This window comes from Pseudophryne corroboree, chromosome 11 (assembly GCF_028390025.1).
Source record: "Pseudophryne corroboree isolate aPseCor3 chromosome 11, aPseCor3.hap2, whole genome shotgun sequence".
Taxonomy (NCBI): domain Eukaryota; kingdom Metazoa; phylum Chordata; class Amphibia; order Anura; family Myobatrachidae; genus Pseudophryne; species Pseudophryne corroboree.
In genome coordinates this window covers 260,462,810-260,487,025 of record NC_086454.1, presented here as the reverse complement: position 1 = coordinate 260,487,025, position 24,216 = coordinate 260,462,810, and the positions used below count along the sequence as shown (strand labels likewise).

Below are 24,216 nucleotides of genomic sequence, written 5' to 3'. Positions count from 1 at the left end.
TCCCTTCTTCCCCTTGTCCTCCTCTCTTTTGTTTGTTTCCAAATGTTTACTACCTCACACTTTGTTTAAATACTGTGTTACTAAGCGATATTGTTACGGGGTTGCTTTTTATTTCAGATTCTGTGATTTCTGCTGACCGTTACGCAGTTTGAGATAATATATATGAATCTGTTAATCGTTCCTTTTCGCAACCATTTATTGATGTTTTATAACTACAGTTGATAAGATATGAGACTGATGTCTATGTTCTACTTTTGATATGTTTGTTGACATATTTGGAAAATGTTCTATATTGCAAAATGAAAATAAAGAATTTAAAAAAAAAAAAGAAAACAACATACATTTATTAGGGATTAAAGGAACTATGGCCCTCATTCCGAGTTGTTCGCTCGGTATTTTTCATCGCATCGTAATGAAAATCCGCTTAGTACGCATGCGCAATGTTCGCACTGCGACTGCGCCAAGTAACTTTGCTATGTAGAAAGTAATTTTACTCACGGCTTTTTCATCGCTCCGGCGATCGTAATGTGATTGACAGGAAATGGGTGTTACTGGGCGGAAACACGGCTTTTCAGGGGCGTGTGGCTGAAAACGCTACCGTTTCCGGAAAAAACGCAGGAGTGGCCGGAGAAACGGTGGGAGTGCCTGGGCGAACGCTGGGTGTGTTTGTGACGTCAACCAGGAACGACAAGCACTGAACTGATCGCACAGGCAGAGTAAGTCTGAAGCTACTCTGAAACTGCTAAGTAGTTAGTAATCGCAATATTGCGAATACATCGGTCGCAATTTTAAGAAGCTAAGATTCACTCCCAGTAGGCGGCGGCTTAGCGTGTGTAACTCTGCTAAATTCGCCTTGCGACCGATCAACTCGGAATGAGGGCCTACGTAAGTGGTAAAATACACAATTGGGCTAATAACGAAACCAGGGTTAAAACAGGAACCCTAAAAACCATTATGATGAACTCATTTCCAGTCTATTCTGAACACCTCAAACCTCCCAATATTATTTTAAGTCCTAAAATTTGCATCAAGGTCGCTGGATGACTAAGCTAAGTGACCCAAGTGGGCGGCACAAACACCTGGCCCATCTAGGAGTGGCACTGCAGTGTCAGACAGGAAAAAATTGGCCCCCAAACATCACATGATGCAAAGATAAATTAAAAAAAAGAGGTGCAAGATGGAATTGTCCTTGGGCCCTCCCACCCACACTTATGTTGTATAAACAGGACATGCACACCTTAACAAACCCATCATTTCAGCCACAGGGTCTGCCACACGACTGTGGCTGAAATGACTGGTTGGTTTGGGCCCCCACCAAAAAAAGAAGCAATCAATCTCTCCTTGCTCAAACTGGCTCTACAGAGGCAAGATGTCCACCTCATCATCATCCTCCAATTCCTCACCCCTTTCACTGTGTACATCCCCCTCCTCACAGAGTATTAATTCGTCCCCACTGGAATCCACCATCTCAGGTCCCTGTGTACTTTCTGGAGGCAATTGATGGTGAATGTCTCCATGGAGGAATTGATTATAATTCATTTTGATGAACATCATCTTCTCCACATTTTCTGGAAGTAACCTTGTACACCGATCGCTGACAAGGTGACTGGCTTCATTAAAAACTCTTTCGGAGTACACACTGGAGGGGGGGCAACTTAGGTAAAATAAAGCCAGGTTGTGCAAGGGCCTCCAAATTGCCTCTTTTTCCTGCCAGTATTCATACAGACTGTCTGACATGCATACTTGGATGCTGTCACTCATATAATCCTCCACCATTCTTTCAATGGTGACAGAATCATATGCAGTGGCATGTCTACACATGTCAGTAATCGTTGGCAGGTCCTTCAGTCCGGACCAGATGTCGCTCCTGTCTGCCCTGCATCGCTGCCAGCGGGTGGTTTTGGAAATGTTATCCTTTTCTTTGCAGCCCCAGTGATGGGAGAAATTGAAGGAGGAGCTGTTGACGGGTCATGTTCTGCTTGAGTTGACAATTTACTAACCAGCAGGTCTTTGCACGTCTGCACACTTGTGTCTGCTGGAAAGAGAGATACAATGTAGGTTTTAAACCTAGGATCGAGCATGGTGGTCAAAATGTAGTGCTCTGATTTCAACAGATTGACCACCCTTGAATCCTGACAAAGCGAATGAAGGGCTCCATCCAGAAGTCCAACATACTTTGCGGAATTGCTCCATTTTAGTTCCTCCTTCAATTTCTCCAGCTGCTTCTGCAAAAGCCTGATGAGGGGAACGACCTGACTTAAGCTGGCAGTGTCTGAACTGACTTCACGTGTGGCAAGTTCAAAGGGTTGGAGAACCTTGCACAACAAGGAAATCATTCTTCACTGCGCTTGAGTCAGGTGCATTCCCCTTCCTTTGCCTATATCGTAGGTGGATGTATAGGCTTGAATGGCCTTTTGCTGTTCCTCCATCCTCTGAAGCATATAGGGTGTTGAATTCCACCTCGTTACCACCTCTTGCTTCAGGTGATGGTAGGGCAGGTTCAGAAGTGTATGCTGGCGCCCCAGTCTTCGTCATGGGGTGACTAAATGTCGAAAGTGGCCAGCAATTTTTCGGGCCACCGACAGCATCTCCTGCACGCCCCGTCATTTAAAAAAAAAATCTGCACCACCAAATTAATTGTATGTGCAAAACATGGGACATGCTGGAATTTGCCCAGTTGTAATGCACGCACAATATTAGTGGTGTTGTCCAATAACACAAATCCCCAGGAGAGTCTAAGTGGGGTAAGCCACTGATGTCCCTCAGTTTCCGTAAGAGGTTATGTGCCTCTTATGCAAACCGGTGATACACAGCATAGCCTGCCTAGGAACGAGTTGGCGTTTGTGAGATGCTGCTACAGGTGCCGCAGCTGTTGTTGCTGCGGGAGGCAATTAACATCTACCTAGTGGGCTGTCACAGTCATGTAGTCCTTAGTTTGCCCTGCTCCATTTGTTCACATGTTCATGGTCAAGTGGATACTGGGTACAACCACAACACTTTTCTTAATGTCCCTGCAGAGTCTGGGAATCGCTTTCCTAGTGAAGTGGAATCTAGACGGGATTTGGTACTGGGGACACAGTACGTCCATCAACTAAAACCCACTGCAAAATGGTGGATACTGGATGCATGTCTAACACCAGCATAGTTGTTATGACCTCAGTAATCCACTTTGCAACAGAGTGACTGCGGTCATATTTGATCTTCCTCGCAAAGGACTGTTGAACAGTCAGTTGCTTAGCTGAAGTAGTACAAGCGGCCTTCTGATTTCCTTTCTGGAATGACGATCGACTCCCAGCAGCAGCAGCAGTAGGCATACCACTCAAGGATCCTCCGGAGGAATCCCAGTTAGGAGAGGACTCGTCAGTCATGCCAGTGACATAACCTGCAGGACTACTGACGTTCCTGACTGAGGAGGAAATTGACGTTGAGGGAATTGGTGGTGTGGCTTGCAAGAGCTTGGGAACAAGAGGAAGAAGGGATTTAGGTGTCAGCGCGCTGCTTACACTCCTACCCAAGCTTTCTGAACTTGACAATGACTTCTGATGAATGCGCTGCAAGTGATGTATAAGGGAGGATGTTCTTAGGTGGTTACCGTCCTTACCCCTACTTATTACGGATTGACAAAGGCAGCACATGGCTTAACACCTGTTGTCCACACCACCAAATTAATTGTATGTGCAAAACATGGGACATGCTGGAATTTGCCCACTTGTAATGCACGCACAATATTAGTGGTGTTGTCCGATAACACAAATCCCCAGGAGAGTCTAAGTGGGGTAAGCCGCTGATGTCCCTCAGTTTCCGTAAGAGGTTATGTGCCTCTTATGCAAACCGGTGATACACAGCATAGCCTGCCTAGGAACGAGTTGGCGTTTGTGAGATGCTGCTACAGGTGCCGCAGCTGTTGTTGCTGCGGGAGGCAATTAACATCTACCTAGTGGGCTGTCACAGTCATGTAGTCCTTAGTTTGCCCTGCTCCATTTGTTCACATGTTCATGGTCAAGTGGATACTGGGTACAACCACAACACTTTTCTTAATGTCCCTGCAGAGTCTGGGAATCGCTTTCCTAGTGAAGTGGAATCTAGACGGGATTTGGTACTGGGGACACAGTACGTCCATCAACTAAAACCCACTGCAAAATGGTGGATACTGGATGCATGTCTAACACCAGCATAGTTGTTATGACCTCAGTAATCCACTTTGCAACAGAGTGACTGCGGTCATATTTGATCTTCCTCGCAAAGGACTGTTGAACAGTCAGTTGCTTAGCTGAAGTAGTACAAGCGGCCTTCTGATTTCCTTTCTGGAATGACGATCGACTCCCAGCAGCAGCAGCAGTAGGCATACCACTCAAGGATCCTCCGGAGGAATCCCAGTTAGGAGAGGACTCGTCAGTCATGCCAGTGACATAACCTGCAGGACTACTGACGTTCCTGACTGAGGAGGAAATTGACGTTGAGGGAATTGGTGGTGTGGCTTGCAAGAGCTTGGGAACAAGAGGAAGAAGGGATTTAGGTGTCAGCGCGCTGCTTACACTCCTACCCAAGCTTTCTGAACTTGACAATGACTTCTGATGAATGCGCTGCAAGTGATGTATAAGGGAGGATGTTCTTAGGTGGTTACCGTCCTTACCCCTACTTATTACGGATTGACAAAGGCAGCACATGGCTTAACACCTGTTGTCCGGGTTTTTGGAGAAATAATTCCACACCGAAGAGGTGGCTTTTTGGTATTTTGCTTAGGCATGACAATGGGCTTTCTCATCCCATGGACATAAACTGTCTCCACTGGTGCCTTATTTAAACAAACCCCATCACCATCAGAATCCTCATCATCAACTTCTTCCTCAGTGCCAGCTACACCTATATCCTCCTCATCCTGGTGTACGTCTACACATCCTCAATCTTGATATCAGCAACTGGACTGGCGGTGCTCTTCCCAGCACTTGCAGGGGGCGTGCAAATGGTGGTAGGAGCCTCCCCTTTTCAAACAGTCTTGGGCAGGCCTAGACATCGCAATTCGTGTCGTGAATGGTATATTGCCAATTTTACATTTCTCGTCAGATAATTTTTTTTTCCTGATTATTAATTTTTGCTTCCTGGATTTTATATTCCCTCTATGACACTGAACATCAGGCTTAGCAGGTGACGTTGATGGAATCGCATCGTCAATGTCATGACTGGTGGCAGCAGCAGCTTCAGCACTAGTACTAGGAACTGGAAGTGTTTCCTGATCTTCCACTATTTTTTCCTCCAAATTGTTGTTCTCCATTTCACAGGACAGCAACCCTTTTTTATTACAACACACAGAACAGTGCCCCTTTATTTTCACAGCACCCTGTATACTTACAGCAAACAGGGACAGTGTAATGTTATTTGAACACCAGCACCCCTATATTTTACAGCATACAGCAGTGTGCTTTTAATTTTTAACAACTGCACCTCTGAATTTTTACAACATACAGGGCCAGCAGCACCCCTATATTTTCCAGCATACAGGAGAATAGTGCCCCTGCATCCTGTACAACACAGTGACAGGCAGGACAGCAACACCCATGCACAGCTGCAGCACATGAAACACCAGTGACAGCAAGAACAGCACATCTAGGAAATTAATTTTATCTTCACTCATCTCATAAGTGAGTTGTACTGGATGTTGCATGGCACTGTGTGTTTCTATAAAGGCAGACAATTGTGTTATTGGACCTACCCAGATGATCAGTAGGTCATTTATATATCTGAGGTATAACCTCAGTATTGGCATAACTTCGGGATTAGAGTAAAAGATATGTCACCTAATTATGTACATATAGGCATTGGCGTATGATGGGGCCACATTGGACCCCATCGCACACCCTGACTGCTGTAGGTAGTATTTACCCTTGTACATAAAGAAGTTTCTCGTAAGGACCAGTGTCAACAATTTCAGAAACAGTTTACTGAGCCTTTACTTCCTCATCGAGTGGTATGCAGGTGTAAAGGCTGCTGACATCAGCAGTTAATATAGTTAATAAAGCCATTGTATCTTTAAGATCTGATGGAATACCCTGTATACAGGGATTCAGGATGCTATCTAAAAAAATAGTAATAGGCTGGTACAGGGATCCCCGAGCTGATATTATAGGTCGCCCAGGGGGATTCTCACGACTCTTGTGCACTTTCGTCACTCAAAGTGGACTTTTCTATAACACCATTGTTTTACACAGTGCCGAAAGTGCACAAGAGTGGTACAGGGTATTCCATCAGATCTTAAAGATACAACGGCTTTATTAACTTGATTCACAGAGATTGGCACACTACCAGAGAGCACCACGTTGTGTAGTGCTGATGTCAGCAGCCTTTACACCTGCATACCACACGATGAGGGAGTAAAGGCTGTTGAGGAACTGGTTGTGGACTATCCCGAGATACATGGGACCACCAATAGAACTGTTTCTGAAATTGTTAACACTGGTCCTTACGAGAAACTACTTTATGTACAAGGGTAAATACTACCTACAGCGAGCAGGGTGTGCAATGGTGTCCAATGGGGCCCCATCGTACGCCAATGCCTGTTATGAACCACAAGCAGTGGTTCATTCCTGTTCACTTTCTATTCATGTATTTTATGTTATAGTTCTCTTGCAGGCCAGGATTTCTTTTGCTCTGGTTTAGAAGACTCTTGTTGGCCGCCAGTGGTGAGTCTGGGTTATTGCAGCCTGTTTCCATGTGTTTAGCCTCACATGTCTGTTAATTGCACCTGTCAGTTTGGAGTCGTGCAGCAGGGCAGCTGCATGACATAATTAATTAGGATCCCTGCTGTGATTGGAGGTAATCCTTGTTATATTCTCCCTCACTGCCTGACACAGACGCCGGTGATAGCTTCTGTCTAGCTGCTTCCTGCCTTGAAGCATTCCTGTCCAGGAGTCCTGTGGCTTTGCCTGTGTCTGATCCAGTATCCTGCCTTGAAGCATTCCTGTCCAGGAGTCCTGTGGCTTTGCCTGTATCTGATCCAGTATCCTGCCTTGAAGCATTCCTGTCCAGGAGTCCTGTGGCTTTGCCTGTGTCTGATCCAGTATCCTGCTTCTTAGTGTCCACTGGTCTGTCATTTTGAATTCTGCCTGTCCTCCAGTCCTGAGAGCCTATGTCAGCTACTTTGGGGGTTCCTGTTCTTTTGCCAGTATTCGTGCCGGTTTCATGAGTAGCGGCTTGGCTGCATCCCTCGGCCTAGGCCGTAGCTACCTGTTGCTTTGCTTTGGATTTTCTGCAGAGGGTTCTGCGTATGCTGTCACCGCTGGTACACAACAGTATTGTGTCGGCGTGTGGACAGCATTTCCTTTGTTGTTTATCCTGGCGGCTGTGCCGCACATACTTTATTTAAGTTCTGTAGCACCCCTAACTGGGTACTTCTTTCTCTAGTTAGAGGTTCCTCAGATATATAGATGACCTACTAATCATCTGGGTAGGTCCAATAACACAATTGTCTGCCTTGATGGAAACACAAATGCCACGCAACATCCAGTACAACTCACTTAGGAGATGAGTAAAGATAAAATTAATTTCCTAGATGTAAATATTACATTGACCAATAACACATTAAGTACGTCAATTTATGTAAAAGAAACAGATAGGAACTCGATCCTTAAACATGATAGTTTCCATCCCCTTCCACTGAGAAGGTGCTTATCTTACTCCCAGATGTTAAGAGTAAGACGGATAACGAGCGATCCAAGTCAAACTGAAAAGGATTTAACTATTATGGTTGACAAGTTCGTGGAAAGGGGGTATAGATGTCAGGAATTAATACAGATTAAAAACAAGGTGCTGAATATACCCAGAGAGAATACTCTACAACCCAGAGAAAAGAATGCAGATACAGAAATAGTAGTCCCCAGGGTTAATAAATTCACAGTGAATAGTGCAAATTCTTTGAAGGAAGCCAAAAAATATTGGGGCAGATGTATTAACCTGGAGAAGGCATAAGGAAGTGATAAACCAGTGATATATGCAAGGTGATAAAGGCACCAGTCAATCAGCTCCAATATGTAGATGAACAGTTAGGATCTGATTGGCTGGTGCCTTTATCACCTTGCACATATCACTGGTTGAACACTTCCTTATGCCTTCTCCAGGTTAATACATCTGCCCCATTGGCCTTTAATTAATACAGATAAAGATCTACCATTGCTCAATAACAGTAGGTTGATGCCTAGTTATACAAGGGGATCTAATTTGAGTGATAGACTGGTAAAAAGAGAAATTACAAGTTTATACCAAAAAAGACCACAGCATTTCCTTACGCATAAACCAGGCTGTTACAAATGCTTGGGCTGTGTCACCTGTCGCTCTATGATAGTGGGTGACTGTTTTTCACACTCCTACTTGGGAAAGAAATACACCATAAATTTTCCATTGACTTGTACTACAAAGTTCATAGTGTACGTTCTGTACTGCCCTTGTGGATTGATCTACGTGGGCAAAACAGAATGACAATTTAAGGAGAGGATGGCCCTTCATAGATTTGCTATAAGGAGTGCATTGGAAACTGGCCATAGCGATCAACCCATGGCATGCCATTGTGTACTAGCCAAACATAGCATTGCTAGCATCAGATCCAAAATTATAGACCATGTCTCATATAATATAAGAGGGGGCAACAGGGGACAGAAATTACTACAACTAGAGTCTAGGTGGATCTTTCAACTATATGCATTAGTGCTGAAAGGGCTAAATGAGATGTTGGGGCTTCAGTGCTTTCTAGAATTGATTTATCTCAAGTATAAATTCCCTTTCCTTTTGTAATTTGAGCTTTACAATACTCTCATTTAGGGCTTAGACATAAGTGAGATGATCAGCGTTCTTTAATGTATCCACATGTATGTCTCTGAACATTTGTATGTTTGTATGTCTATATGAGTCTTATTAGAGCCATCCTAGTAAGGTTTAATGGACCCCGATTAAAGGTGATCAGTAAATTATAAGCCTACTATAATAATAATAATAATAATAACAACATACATTGACTATATCATTTGATTTAAGATTCTGACATAAATAAGAGAGTAAGTTTTTAAACTTTAAGTTATTTGAACCACTTGTTTTGTATCACACAGTGAAATGTTTTGTTGCCCTGACAACATGACACTTACGCTGACCGGTGCGGCACTGTGACATCACCGGCTGCCCGGAGCAGCATTTCCGCAGCATGGACGCCGGGGGAGTCGGGTGAGGCGCGGGTACAGCTGAACTGGATCAGGTGATCACGGGGATTGTTCGGGGGGTATTTATGTATGTAAACTCACATTGTCACTTGTTGTCCTGATGACGGGAGCAATCCCGAAACATCGATAAATTAAAAGCGATCTCTTTCTATAACTATAATGAGTCTTGGAGTGCCGCCATTAAGTGCTATATAAGAGAGGAGACCCCTCAAGGAAGGCACCCAGGCACTTTATGAACAAACGCTGAATAATGGGGAGTGCCGGGTGAGTTGGACTATATATAGATAGATAGATAGATAGATAGATAGATAGATAGATATCAGAGATGAGCGGGTTCGGTTTGCTGAGAACCAAACCCGCCCGAACTTCATTACCCGATCTGAGTCAGGCTCAGGTTTTCCCGCTTGACTTGGAAACCAGAATGAGGCAAAACATCATCATCCTGCTGTCGGATTCTTGCAGGGTTTGGATTCCATATAAGGAGCCGCGCATCGCCACCATTTTCACTGCGGCATCGGAGAGTGTAGAGAGAGGACAAGTCTCCGTCCTCAGTGTCCTGCATCAGTTCAGTGGTAGTGTCTTGTGCTGCATCAGTCCAGTCACAGTGGTTGTGTCCTCTGCTGTCATATGTCCAGTGCTGCTGTATAAGTCCAGTCCAGTGGTGCTGCCTTGTGCTGCATCAGTCCAGTGGTGGTGTCATGTGCTGCATCAGTCCAGTCACAGTGGTGGAGTCCTCTGCTGCCATATGTCCAGTGCTGCTGTATAAGTCCAGTCCATTACAGTGGTGCTGTGTTATCCTGCATCAGTCCAGTGGTGGTGTCCCTGTGTCCCTGTGCTGCTGTATATGTCCAGTGATACTGCCGCATATGTCCAATGAAACTGCCATATATATGTCCAGCGGTACTGCCGTATAAGTCCAATGGTACTGCCGTATAATTCCAGTGATCCTGCTGTATAATTCCAGTGGTACTGGCGTATAAATCTTGTCCAGTGATACTGCCGTGTAATTCCAGTGGTACTGGCGTATAAGTCCAGTCCAATGATACTGCCGTATATGTCCAGTGGTACTGCCATATAAATCCAGTAGTACTGCCGTATAATTCCAGTGATCCTGCCGTATAATTCCAGTGATCCTGCCGTATAATTCCAGTGATCCCGCCGTCTGAGTCCAGTGATACTGCCATATGAGTCCAGTGATACTGCCGTATAAGTAAGGTCCAGTGGTGCTGCCATATAAATTCAGTGGTGCTGTCCTGTGCTGTATATTATTTTCTCCAAATAAAGTGATTATTAATATTTAATCCAAATAATTTTCACAGGGTTTGCCCTGTGTGGTGTAGAGGTACGCTCTCCTGTACCGCATATTGGCCCTCATTCCGAGTTGTTCACTCGATAGCTGCTTTTAGCAGCCATGCAAACGCTAAGCCGCCGCCCTCTGGGAGTGTATTTTAGCTTAGCAGAAGTGCGAACGAAAGGATCGCACAGCTGCTACAAACAAAGATTGTGTAGTTTCAGAGTGTCACGAACCGGTCTCTCACCTTTGCGGGTTCTGGGGTTCATCCGTTGCCAGTGCGGTTGCTTGCGGTGCTGTGCGCCCGTGTGGGGACACGGCGTGATCAATGGCACAGGTAATGCAGAGTCTGGGAACTGTGAGTGCGGGGACCAAATGGCCTAAGGCACTGCAGTGTGTCTGCTGTATAGGAGGTGGCCATGTTGGAGACCAAATAGCTAATACAGAGCACTTGTGAAAACACCTGTGGGCAGGTGTAAGCCAATCCCGTGCTTGTGCTGCCTTTAAGTAGGCTGGGATTATGTTACTCTGGGCCAGTGCTTTGTTGTATCAACGCTGTGCTCTAGCTCTGAGCTCTCTCCGTGCATTCCTGTGTGATTCCCGTGGTCCAGATATCGCCTCCGTTCCCAGAGGTCCGTCTGCAGCCTTCACTGCTGAAAGATCCACCGGCTCTCCGCTGTGCTGTCAGTTAATTGCTCACCTACTGGAAACAGTTGAATTCCCAGTGTACTGCATGAGGTTACCTTGTCAGTCTGCCTATCCTGCAAAGTCTGGAGGATCTCATTTCCCTCAGCTGTTCGTTTGTTCAACTCTGCATTTAACCCATTCATCACCTTGTCTTCTACTACAGTTTCACAGTGATCTCCGGAACCCGCAAGTAACCCAATTCAGTACTTTTATTTGCTATGTTGTCATTACAAGGATAATTCATCAGTCTCTCAGTTAACTCTCAAAACTCCATTGCAAATCCTTACAGTTATCTCTTCATGTCTGCATTATCCAGTTAATCACATTCTGCAGTTCAGCATCAAAGCGTGTTTATATTTGCTATGTTGTCATAACAAGGATAATTCTTCACAGTCTCTCAGTTTACTCTCAAAACTCCATTGCAAATCCTTACAGTTATCTCTTCATGTCTGCATTATCCAGTTAATCACATTCTGCAGTTCAGCATCAAGCTTGTTTATATTTGCTAAGTTGTCATAACAAGGATAATTCTTCACAGTCTCTCAGTTAACTCTCAAAACTCCATTGCAAATCCTTACAGTTATCTCTCATGTCTGCATTATCCAGTTAATCACATTCTGCAGTTCAGCATCAAAGCTTGTTTATATTTGGACAATCCAACATTTATTCATCAGCTTGTTTTGCATATGTTTCCATGAACATTTCTTTATTTATTTTTGAGTTTTCTCTTGCATATTATTCCTGCAATACTTCAGTATAATATGATGATTAACAACTTGTCAGTTAACTCTTTACTGAATTGTTATTTTAAATAAATATATGAAGCGGAACTTTCTTCGTCCTCCCTGCTTTCTTCATAGCCCAGCACCTACACCTGTGGTTGGTCCCGGGTTAACGGATTCACAAAAACACCCGGACCTGACAGTAAGCACTGGCCACATGGATCCGTCAAGTGACCAATTCGCAGGAGGCGGTGCTACGTCAGATATCCTTTCCCGTCTGGAAAACCAGGAGTCTATACAGACACAAATAGTGCAGTTTATGCAAACTATGGCAGACCGTTTAGAGACTCTTCATACGGCTATTAAAACGTCCCAAGTCCAGATTCCAACCCCGGATGTCCCAGTTACCACTACAGCTTCTCCTGTGACGCTGCCTACGTCCCGCTTGCAGTTACCCTCTCCGAGTAAGTTTGACGGAACTCCAAAACTTTGCAGAGGATTCCTGAATCAATGCGAGATCCAGTTTGAACTGATGTCTGCCAGTTTCCCATCAGCTCGTTCTAAGGTTGCATATATTATGGCCCTCCTCTCCGGTCAGGCTCTGGAGTGGGCATCACCATTATGGGAGAGAGGTGATCCTATCCTCTCTAATTACAAAGAGTTCGTATCTTCCTTCCGGAGAATCTTTGACGAACCAGGCAGGACCACCTCAGCATCCTTGGAGATTCTCCGTCTACGTCAAGGTTTACGTCCTGTCAGTCAATATATTATTCAGTTTCGCACGTTGTCTTCAGAGTTAAACTGGAATGAGGAGGCCCTGATCGCCGCGTTTTGGAATGGACTTTCAGAAAGAATCAAGGATGATTTAACTATCCGGGATGTGCCAATTAAACTGGATGAATTGATTTCTCTCTGTAACAAACTTGACCTACGCTACAGGGAGCGATGTTTAGAGAAATCCAGGGCAGAGCGATCCAGTCCACGTGATCATCCTAGACCTCGACAAGATTCTTCATCACAGTCTCTAGTAATGACTGAAGAACCTATGCAGATTGGGCGCTCTCGCCTTACAGAGGAGGAACGACTTCGTCGTCGACAGGGTAACCTCTGCATGTACTGTGGGTCCTCCGAACATTTAGTTAAATTCTGCAAACTCCGACCGGGAAACTCTCGCCTCCTAGCTTATTCAAGAGAGGTTAAGCTAGGAGTTACTTTAGAATCACGTTCTGGGAAAGAGCCAACCTTGTCTATTCAATTAGAAGTTCCAAGTTCTACAGTGAAAGTTTCAGCCCTCCTAGATTCCGGGGCAGCCAAGAACTTCATCTCCTCAGCCTTTGTCATACGGTCTAAAGTTCAAACCATGCCCCTGGAAGCAGCAGTTGCTGTTACAGCAGTGGATGGAAGTCGAATTCCAGATGGTATAATTACTCATCGAACCGTATGTCTCAAGATGAAAGTTGGTGAGCTCCATTCCGAATACCTCTCCTTCTACGTGATTCCCAAAGCCTCTCAAGATGTGATACTTGGTTTACCTTGGCTGCAGAAACATAATCCTCAACTTAATTGGCAAACCATGGATGTCCTTTCATGGGGTAAATCTTGTACCAAGGACTGTGTAGCTACAATTGTACCTCTTCGGTCAATTAGCCTTTCCGATCTACCTCCGGTGTATCAATCCCTTGCGGATGTTTCCAGTAAGCAAGCAGCAGACTCTCTACCTCCTCATCGTGAATGGGACTGCCCAGTCGTCCTGGTTCCAGGCAAGACCCCTCCTAGGGGACAAATTCATCCGCTATCCATCCCAGAGACGCGAGCTATCCGGGATTGGTCCACTCCTACAACTCTCAAGGGGATTCAGCGATTTCTTGGCTTTGCTAATTTCTATAGGAGATTCATTAAGAATTATTCTACGTTAGCTGCTCCTATCACAGCCCTAACTCGCAAGGGAGCAAATCCTACGAACTGGTCTTCTGAAGCAATCAAAGCCTTCTCTGATTTAAAGCAAGCCTTTGTGTCAGCCCCCATTCTTCGACAGCCTGATTTGAATCGTCCCTTTCTACTAGAGGTGCATGCATCTACAGAAGCAGTAGGAGCTGTGTTGTCACAAGTCTTTGAAGATAAAAAGGTCCATCCCTGCGGATATTTCTCCCGTAAGTTTCTCCCGGCAGAACGTAATTATGCAATCGGTGAGCAAGGGTTACTTGCCATCAAGTTGGCATTTGAGGAGTGGAGATATCTTCTAGAAGGAGCTCAACATCGCATTACAGTTTATACTGATCATAAGAATCTTCTGTATCTGCAGTAAGCTCAGTGTTTGAATCCACGACAAGCTCGATGGGCGCTTTTCTTCTCACGATTTGATTTCAAACTCGCCTATCGTCCAGGGTCTCAGAACAAAAAGGCAGATGCCCTTTCCCGGTCCTTTGCTTCTTCTGAATTAAATGATGCTACCACGAATCAAGCCATTGTGAATCCTACGTCCCTTTTAATGACTCGAACCTCTCCAGTTCCTCCGCCTGGCAAGACCTTTGTCGCCACAAGTCTTCGAAAACGGCTGCTTACCTGGGCTCACTCCTCTTCCTTCATGGGTCATCCTGGGGTTCTAAAGACTCTCAAATTTATTCAACAGTCTTATTGGTGGCCACGTCTCAAAGCCGATGTCCAAGAGTTTATAGCAGCATGTCCTAAATGTGCCCAACATAAGAGTCCAAGAAGTTCTCCACCAGAGTTTCATCCATTGCCAGCCCTAGAGGTTCCAGCAGCAGATCAAGAGCTTCAACGTCTATCTAGCATCTGGAGTTGTGTACGTAAGTCCTTGGTCAAAACTTCCGCTCGTTATAAATCTTTTGCAGATAGAAAATGTAAAGCTGTACCGAATTACAAAGTGGGAGACCAAGTTTGGATTTCTACGCGCAATCTCAAGTTCAAAGTTCCTTCTAAGAAATTTGCTCCCAAGTTTATTGGTCCATTTCCCATTGTAAAGGTACTCAACCCTGTGTCATACAAAGTCAAGTTGCCACCGTCTTTGAGAATTCCTAACGCCTTTCATACATCTTTACTGAAGCCTTTGATTCTCAATAAGTTCCGTACTACCCAGTCCAATTCTCCTAAAGTTCACTCTTTGCAGAATGAGGAATTTGAAGTTAAAGAGATTGTGGACTCACGTTCCCGATATGGACGTTTACAGTTTCTGGTCGACTGGAAGGGTTACGGTCCGGAGGAGAGATCCTGGGTTTTCTCTGAAGATGTTCATGCTCCAAGACTGGTACAGAAATACTTCTCCAAAAATCCTGACAAGGTTCAAAGGTGTTCGGAGACCACCCGTAGAAGAGGGGGTACTGTCACGAACCGGTCTCTCACCTTTGCGGGTTCTGGGGTTCATCCGTTGCCAGTGCGGTTGCTCGCGGTGCTGTGCGCCCGTGTGGGGACACGGCATGATCAATGGCACAGGTAATGCAGAGTCTGGGAACTGTGAGTGCGGGGACCAAATGGCCTAAGGCACTGCAGTGTGTCTGCTGTATAGGAGGTGGCCATGTTGGAGACCAAATAGCTAATACAGAGCACTTGTGAAAACACCTGTGGGCAGGTGTAAGCCAATCCCGTGCTTGTGCTGCCTTTAAGTAGGCTGGGATTATGTTACTCTGGGCCAGTGCTTTGTTGTATCAACGCTGTGCTCTAGCTCTGAGCTCTCTCCGTGCATTTCTGTGTGATTCCCGTGGTCCAGATATCGCCTCCGTTCCCAGAGGTCCGTCTGCAGCCTTCACTGCTGAAAGATCCACCGGCTCTCCGCTGTGCTGTCAGTTAATTGCTCACCTACTGGAAACAGTTGAATTCCCAGTGTACTGCATGAGGTTACCTTGTCAGTCTGCCTATCCTGCAAAGTCTGGAGGATCTCATTTCCCTCAGCTGTTCGTTTGTTCAACTCTGCATTTAACCCATTCATCACCTTGTCTTCTACTACAGTTTCACAGTGATCTCCGGAACCCGCAAGTAACCCAATTCAGTACTTTTATTTGCTATGTTGTCATTACAAGGATAATTCATCAGTCTCTCAGTTAACTCTCAAAACTCCATTGCAAATCCTTGCAGTTATCTCTTCATGTCTGCATTATCCAGTTAATCACATTCTGCAGTTCAGCATCAAAGCGTGTTTATATTTGCTATGTTGTCATAACAAGGATAATTCTTCACAGTCTCTCAGTTAACTCTCAAAACTCCATTGCAAATCCTTACAGTTATCTCTTCATGTCTGCATTATCCAGTTAATCACATTCTGCAGTTCAGCATCAAGCTTGTTTATATTTGCTAAGTTGTCATAACAAGGATAATTCTTCACAGTCTCTCAGTTAACTCTCAAAACTCCATTGCAAATCCTTACAGTTATCTCTCATGTCTGCATTATCCAGTTAATCACATTCTGCAGTTCAGCATCAAAGCTTGTTTATATTTGGACAATCCAACATTTATTCATCAGCTTGTTTTGCATATGTTCCATGAACATTTCTTTTATTTATTTTTGAGTTTTCTCTTGCATATTATTCCTGCAATACTTCAGTATAATATGATGATTAACAACTTGTCAGTTAACTCTTTACTGAATTGTTATTTTGAATAAATATATGAAGCGGAACTTTCTTCGTCCTCCCTGCTTTCTTCATAGCCCAGCACCTACACCTGTGGTTGGTCCCGGGTTAACGGATTCACAAAAACACCCGGACCTGACACAGAGTAGCTCCAGACCTACTCCTAGCTTGCGATCATTTCAGACTATTTAGTTCCTGTTTTGACATCACAAACACGGCCTGCGTTCGGCCAGCCACGCCCACGTTTCCCCAGGCATGCCTGCGTTTGTATCTGACACGCCTGCGTTTTTACACACACTCCCTGAAAACGGCCAGTTAGCTCCCAGAAACACCCACTTCCTGTCAATCACTCTGCGGCTAGCAGTGCGACTGAAAAGTGTCACTAGACCTTGTGTGAAACTGCGTCGGCTTTTGTGAAAGTACATTGCGCGTGCACATTGAGCCGCATACGCATGCGCAGAAGTGCAGATTTTTAGCCTGATCGCTGCACTGTGAACAACGGCAGCTAGCGATCAACTCGGAATGACCCCCATTGTTATATAATTCCAGAAAATAATGGAGAACAATAATTTGGAGGATAATATAGGGAAAGATCAAGAACCACTTCCTCCTAGTGCTGAAGCTGCTGCCACTAGTCATGACATAGACAATGAAATGCCATCAACGTCGTCTGCCAAGGCCGAAGCCCAATGTGATAGTAGAGGGCATGTAAAATCCAAAAAGCCAAAGTTCAGTAAAAAGCCCCCCAATTTTTTTTTAAAAGGTCTGAGGAGAAATGTAAACTTGCCAATATGCCATGTATGACACGGAGTGGCAAGGAATGGCTAAAGCCCTGGCCTATGTTCATGACTAGTGGTTGAGCTTCACCTGATGATGGATGCCCCTCATCCTCCAGCTAGAAAAATGATAAGAGTTAAGCTGGCAAAAGCACAGCAAAGACACAAATCCCCAAGGAGAGTCCAAGTGTGTCGGCGGTTGCGATGCCTGACCTTCCTAACACTGGACGGGAAGAGGTGGCTCCTTCCACCATTTGCACGCCCTCTGCAAGTGCTGGAAGGAGCACCCACAGGCCAGTTTCTGAAATTCAAATTGAAGATGTCACTGTTGAAGTACACCAGGGTGAGGATATGGGTGTTGCTGGCACTGAGGAGGAAATTTACGAAGAGGATTCTAATGGTGATGTGATTTGTTTAAATCAGGCACCGTGGGAGACACCTGTTGTCCGTGGGATGAATAAGCCCATTGTGATGCCTGGGCAAAATACCAAAAGAGCCACCTCTTCTGTGTGGAATTATTTCTCCACAAATCCGGACCACAGGTGTCAAGCCGTATGTTGCCTCTGTCAATCTGTAATAAGTAGGGACATCCTCCCACCTAGGTACATCCTCCCTTATACGTCACCTGCAGCTCATTCATCAGAAGTCAGTGTCAAGTTGTGAAACTTTGGGTAAGAGCATAAGCAGTCCACTGACACATAAATCCCTTCTTCATCTTGTACCCAATCTCCTGCAAGCCACACCAACAATTCCCTCAACGTCAACTTCCTCCTCAGTCAGGAACATCAGTAGTCCTGCAGGCCATGTCACTGGCAAAACTGAGAAGTCCTCTCCTAACCGGGATTCCTCCGGAGGATCCTTGAGTGGTACGCCTACTGCTGCTGTTGCTGCCACTGCTGTTGTTGCTGCTGGGAGTCGATCGTCATCCTAGAGGGGAAGTCAGAAGATCACTTGTACTACTTCAGCTAAGCAACTTACTGTCCAACAGTCCTTTGTGAGGAAGATGAAATATGACAGCAATCATCCTGTTGCAAAGCGCGGTATCCGCCATTAATTCAATGGGACTTAGAGAATTGTTTGGGGTAGTGTGTCCCCAGTACCAAATCCAATCTAGGTTCCACTTCACTAGGCAGGCGATACCGAGAATGTACACAGACGTCAGAAAAAGTGTCCTCAGTGTCCTAAAAAATGCAGTTGTACCCACTGTCCACTTAACCACGGACATGTGGACATGTGGAACAGGGCAGACTAAGGACTATATGACTGTGACAGCCCACTGGGTAGATGAATGGCCTCCCGCAGCAACAACAACACCAGTAGCAGCTTCTCGCAAATGCCAAATCATTCCTAGGCAGGCTATGCTATGTATCACTGCTTTCCTTAAGAGGCACACCGCGGACAACCTCTTACGGAAACTGAGGGACATCATCACACAATGGCTTACCCCAATTAGACTCTCCTGGGGATTTGAGATATCGGACAACGCCACCAATATTATGCGTGCATTACATGTGGGCAAATTCTAGCACGTCCAATGTTTTGCACATAGAATTAATTTGGTGGTGCAAATTTTTTTTAACAATGACAGAGGGGTGCAGGAAATGCTGTCGGTGGCCCGAAAAATTGCGGGCCACTTTCGACATTCAGCCTCCGTGTGCCAAAGACTGGAGCCCCAGAAAACACTCCTGAACCTGCCCTGCCATCACCTGAAGCAAGAGGTGGTAACGAGGTGGAATTCAGCACCATATATGCTTCAGAGGATGGAGGAGCAGCAAAAGGCCATTCAAGCCTATACATCTGCCTACGATATAGGCAAAGGAGGGGGAATGCACCTGACTCAAGCACAGTGGAGAATGATTTTTGTCTTGTGCAAGGTTCTCCAACCCTTTGAACTTGCCACACGTGACGTCAGTTCAGGCACTGCCAGCTTGAGTCAGGTCATTCCCCTCATCAGGCTTTTGCAGAAGCAGCTGGAGAAATTAAAGGAGGAGCTAATACGGAGCAAATCCGCAAAGTAAAGTAAGCTTTGTCAGGATTCAAGGGTGGTCAATCTGTTGAAATCTGAGCACTACATTTTGGTCACCATGCTTGATCCTAGGTTTAAAGCCTACGTTGTATTTCTCTTTCCGGCAGACACAAGTCTGCAGAGGTTCAAAGACCTGCTGGTGAGACAATTGACATCTCAAGTGGAACGTGACCCGTCAAAAGCTCCTCCTTCACTTTCTCCCGCAACTGGGGCTGCAAGGAAAAAGATAAGATTTCCTAGCCCACCCGCTGGCGGTGATGCAGGGCAGTCATGAGTGAGTGCTTACATCTGGTCTGGACTGAAGGACCTGCCAACGATTACTGACATGTCTACGGTCACTGCATATGATTATGTCACCATTGAAAGAAGTCAGCCACAGTGTGTAATTATTATATACATTTCTGACTCATTTGTGCGATGTTCTTGGTGAAGTCAACTGCAGTGTGTAATTATTATATACATTTCTGACTCATTTGTGCGACGCTGTCAGTAAAGTCAACCGCAGTGTGTAATTATTATATACATTTCTGACTCATTTGTGCGACGCTGTTGGTGAAGGTCAACCCCACTTTGTGTTGATAGAAATGACGGCTACTACTAATGTTGAAGCTGCTGCCACTAGTCATGACATTGACAATGCAAGTCCATCAACGTCATCTGCTAAGGCAGATGCCCAGGAGCATAGAGGGCTTAAGTCAGGGTATGTAAAATCATTTAATTTTAAAGTTAGCTACAGAGGCAGTAAGACAAACTGCGCATTCAGAATCAGAACCATCAGTCATTCTTGAGGTACGTTTAGGGGTGACCACGTCAGCTGACATTTCTCACACTGTCCTCATAGAAAAGCCTCTTTCACCTCCTTCCACCATTTCTGAACCATCTGCACACGTGGGGAGCAGTACAAGTAAAGATGGTGATGAATCTGATGAGGAGGGTGATGAATCTGATGAGGAGGACATAATATAAATTGAGGATTCGTGTGTGGAAGTGGGACAGGATGAGGGGGATATATGTGTACTATCTGACATTGGGGATGTTGATGATGGTGTTGTTTGTGTAAGTCAGCCACCGGAGGCTGCAGTTGTTGACCGTGATAAAAAGAAAGCCATTGCGATGCCTGGGCATAAGACCAAAAAAGCCACCTATTGGGCGTGGGATTATTTTATCCCCAATCCTGACAATGTTTATAAAAGCATCTGCTCCATTTGTGAGGCCAAATTTAGTAGAGGTAGGAACGTTAGCCATCTAGGCACCTCCTCCATGTTACGTCAATTGCGGCGAAGACATGAAATTTATTGTAGAAGATTATAATGTAATTAACACCTCATCATCAACATCCTCAGCGTAATTACTTAACGGAGGAAGTCCTTCTAAAAAAATTTTTGTGGGGCCCCAAACAAACCAATCTTTTCAGCCACAAGTGACGGTTCCTGTCACTGAAATGATTGGTTTGTTAAACTGTGCATTTCCTGTTTAATATATACAACATAAGGGGGGGTGGGAGGGCCCAAGGACAATTCCATCTTGCACCTTATTACTTTGCATTATGTGCTCTTTGGCGCATTTTTTGATCATAGTTTATAAAACGGCCATCCTGTCTGCCACTGCAGTGCCACTCCTAGATGTGTCAAGTGTTTGTGCCACCCACTTCTGTAGCTTAGCTTAGTCATCCAGCTACCTCGGTTCAACCTTTTGGCCTAAACTACATAAAAACAATATTGTAAGCTGTAAGGTATTCAAAATAGACTGGAAATGAGTGGAAATTAATGTTATTGAGGTAAATAATACTGTAGGAACAAATACACCCCCAATTTCTGTGATTGAAGCTGTTGTTATGATTTTGAAAAAAAATTAGAACCAAAACACACAAGGGCGGTTTTGTCAAAGCCAATCCAAAACCAAAACCCAAAAAATAGGCAAGTGCACATCTTAGGAATGGTGGAGTAAGCTAAATGTAACTCACAAAAGTGAACATAGGGTCATTCCGAGTTGATCGCACGCTGCAAATTTTTGCAGCCCGTGCGATCAACTAGACGCCGCCTATGGGGGAGTGTATTTTTGCATAGCAAGGCTGCTATTGCTTGTGCAGCCCTGCTATGCCCAAAAAGTTATGTGTAGAACAAGACCAGGGTAAGAGTTACTTACCCTGTGCGATGAATCCAGTGTTGCAGGTCCCGGAATTGACGTCATACATCCGCCCTCCAAATGCCTGGACACGCCTGCGTTCGCCACACCACTCCTAGAAAATGGTCAGTTGACACCCACAAACGCCCTCTTCCTGTCAATCTCCTTGTGATCGGCTGTGCAAATGGATTCTTCGTTAAATCCATCGCTCAGCAACGATCCGCTTTGTAGCCGTACGACGCGCCTGCACATTGCGGTGCATATGCATGCGCAGTAGTAACCTGTTCGGTGCGCTGCGAAAAACGGCAGCGAGCGATCAACTCGGAATGACCCTTATACTCCAGACCAAGCAGGTATAACCCCAGATTCACAAGAGGAAGAAAATACATGAATGAGTTTACAGACGGTAGTGGATAACACTCCATACACGTAACCAGAAAATGTATATTATATATGCAGAAGAAGTGGATCCCATACGGAGGGTATGGTAATTGTACCTTAGGCCAGTTAGTGCCTACAACCTTTCATAGAAATGTCCAATGTGCCAATGTAACTTGGTACACTAATCAGAAGGGTACATGCTTCAGGGGTTAGCTGACAAAAAACTCTCAATCCAATTGTGGGAGAAGGGGGTGAGTTGCTTGTGCAATGGCATGGAAATGCTGACAATGGAACTGTATCTGAATGCCCTTGCTGACCGATCTCACATGTGCAAGTCCAAGATGCTGTAAAGTGTGGCTGTTGCCGCACTTACTTATGGGGTGAGAACATCCTACGCATATGTATTGACCCCTCAAATAGTATGATGAAAGTCATGAAACTGATATAGCCCTATTATTCTTATGTAAATAATCCCATCATCAGTAGTTACCAGACATCATTAATAAAAAGCACTGTTACACACCTATGTTATATTGATTAACAAGGGCAGACGATGAATGAACTAGTGTATTTATAATGGGTGCAGTGTGCGCTGTCCAGGAAGGAGCAGCACTGCAGAAATCACCGGGAAAATGGCACCTGCACCATATTCTGGCGTTTTGCGCATGCACAGTAATAAGATCACTGTGAAAATGGCTGGCCTAGTGACCCTGGTGTCCAGAGTCTACAGCGCTGAAGACTAGAGAGGAGTGGGCCCAGATGGAGTATGCACACGGGTCTACTCCTCTCTAGATGCACCCCTTGGTGAATGCCGTTATATCACAAGTCACTTGCAATATGTCCCATTAAGACCATGCAAAATATTACACACCAGAACAGATAAACAGGTTTATAAGATAATCATTTTATTTTCAAAACACTTTCTCAGCACATAGAACATGACCAAGATATTGTATGTCAAATAATATGATATTATTATTAGAGGATTACAGAGATGATGCAAAGAAGATACTTATCAGTTTTCTTATTGATATTTTCTTCTGGAAAAGTAATCGGCTCGGACTTTGTTAATACTATAACTCCACAGACGCATCCAAAGACATTCTGGCATCCAGCTTCCTATACACATCTACAAGTAGATAATATGCATTTTAACTACATGTGATACTGTTTTTTTCCTTAATATAATTTCATTTGAACCATTTCTTCTTCTTTATATATTATGACCAACGTTCTTTTCTTAAGGATAAGTGCACTTTTTATACACTACCTCTGCCCCAAATTTTGTAAAGTTTAAAATGCAAATTGTCTTATATAACCCCATAACTTGGTGCAAGTATCTTGCAATAAGCCCTGTACTTATAAACAGCTTCACTCGGTTGCCGGGGAAACCATCTTCTTCTCCAGCAGACAGCTGTCCATACAGGACCACCAAGAACTTCAGTAGCTGCAACTAGGAAACTACAGGAACCAGCCAGGGACTGAGTGCATTACAGGAAATGTCTTGTAAGACTGACATATTCCTTACATACATGCAGTTTCATCTCTCACATGATAGTGTTCTGAAAAAATATGACCAACTAGTTCTTTATTACTTTGGTGCGTATTACGGTTGGACGTCAAGTTTCCTATTTTTTGCATAAGATACATGTTTTGTGTACTATCCATGCTCAGCAATAATGCATACACATATGTATAGTTGCTTTGCATACTGGCGACATGCAAAAGGGGTGAACAAGTGACAGCTAAGTATATTGTGTGCGTAATACACTACCCTAACATCTCCGTCTCTACCCATTGCTTTGTCCTCCATCGCTTTATCCCACCCTCAGCTCACATACTTACCTACGCTCAGGAGTCTTTTCTGTGCGTGCTGGCTTCAACTGTGTGCACATTTAGGAGACAGGACAGACCTTCTATAATTATTGTAAGGATATATCATGAAGGCCGAGTGAAGTCCGATCAGGCTGAACAAGGGTTAAACACTGACGCGGAACCTAGGCTTGTAGGCTAGAATAAAACTATTTGCTATGACACCGAGGTGACTATTTTGGCTATTCAATCAGTCAGCCAGTGGGAGGTGCAGCTGGGCAGGGATTTAGACCTCTTTATTTGGTGATGACCTTCCTCCCTCATCCTTTTTCTTTTCTCTTTATAGTGTGGTAGCGGAGGGGTCTGGCAGATCAAAGAATTTGGTACACTCTCTTTCGCAGTGGTGTATTGGTGTTAGCCTCTATTCCAAAGGCCAGCTACTTAATCTCACCAGATGGGTCTCACCTTATTGGTGTGGATATGGAGGAGATGTTGGCTTCTGGCTGTGCACCTTGGGGCTGGATGACCACTTTTTGACATCTTAAGGGTACTGTGGTTGTAAAGCCTTTAACCTGGTTATTTGGGACCGGATGATTGCACCCTGTATGACATAT

At 44.7% G+C, this 24,216-nt stretch overlaps 1 protein-coding gene across 1 annotated transcript in view; it reads right to left on the bottom strand.

Annotated features, from left to right (window-relative positions):
• Positions 1–5,936: 5,936 nt before the first annotated feature.
• Positions 5,937–24,216, bottom strand: part of LOC134968733 (inactive hydroxysteroid dehydrogenase-like protein 1) — a 55,939-nt gene continuing 37,659 nt past the window's right edge. The window contains exon 5 of the mRNA XM_063944232.1: positions 5,937–6,047. Within this exon, the coding sequence (XP_063800302.1) occupies positions 5,937–6,047 (111 nt within the window). The remainder of the gene's footprint in view (positions 6,048–24,216) is intronic.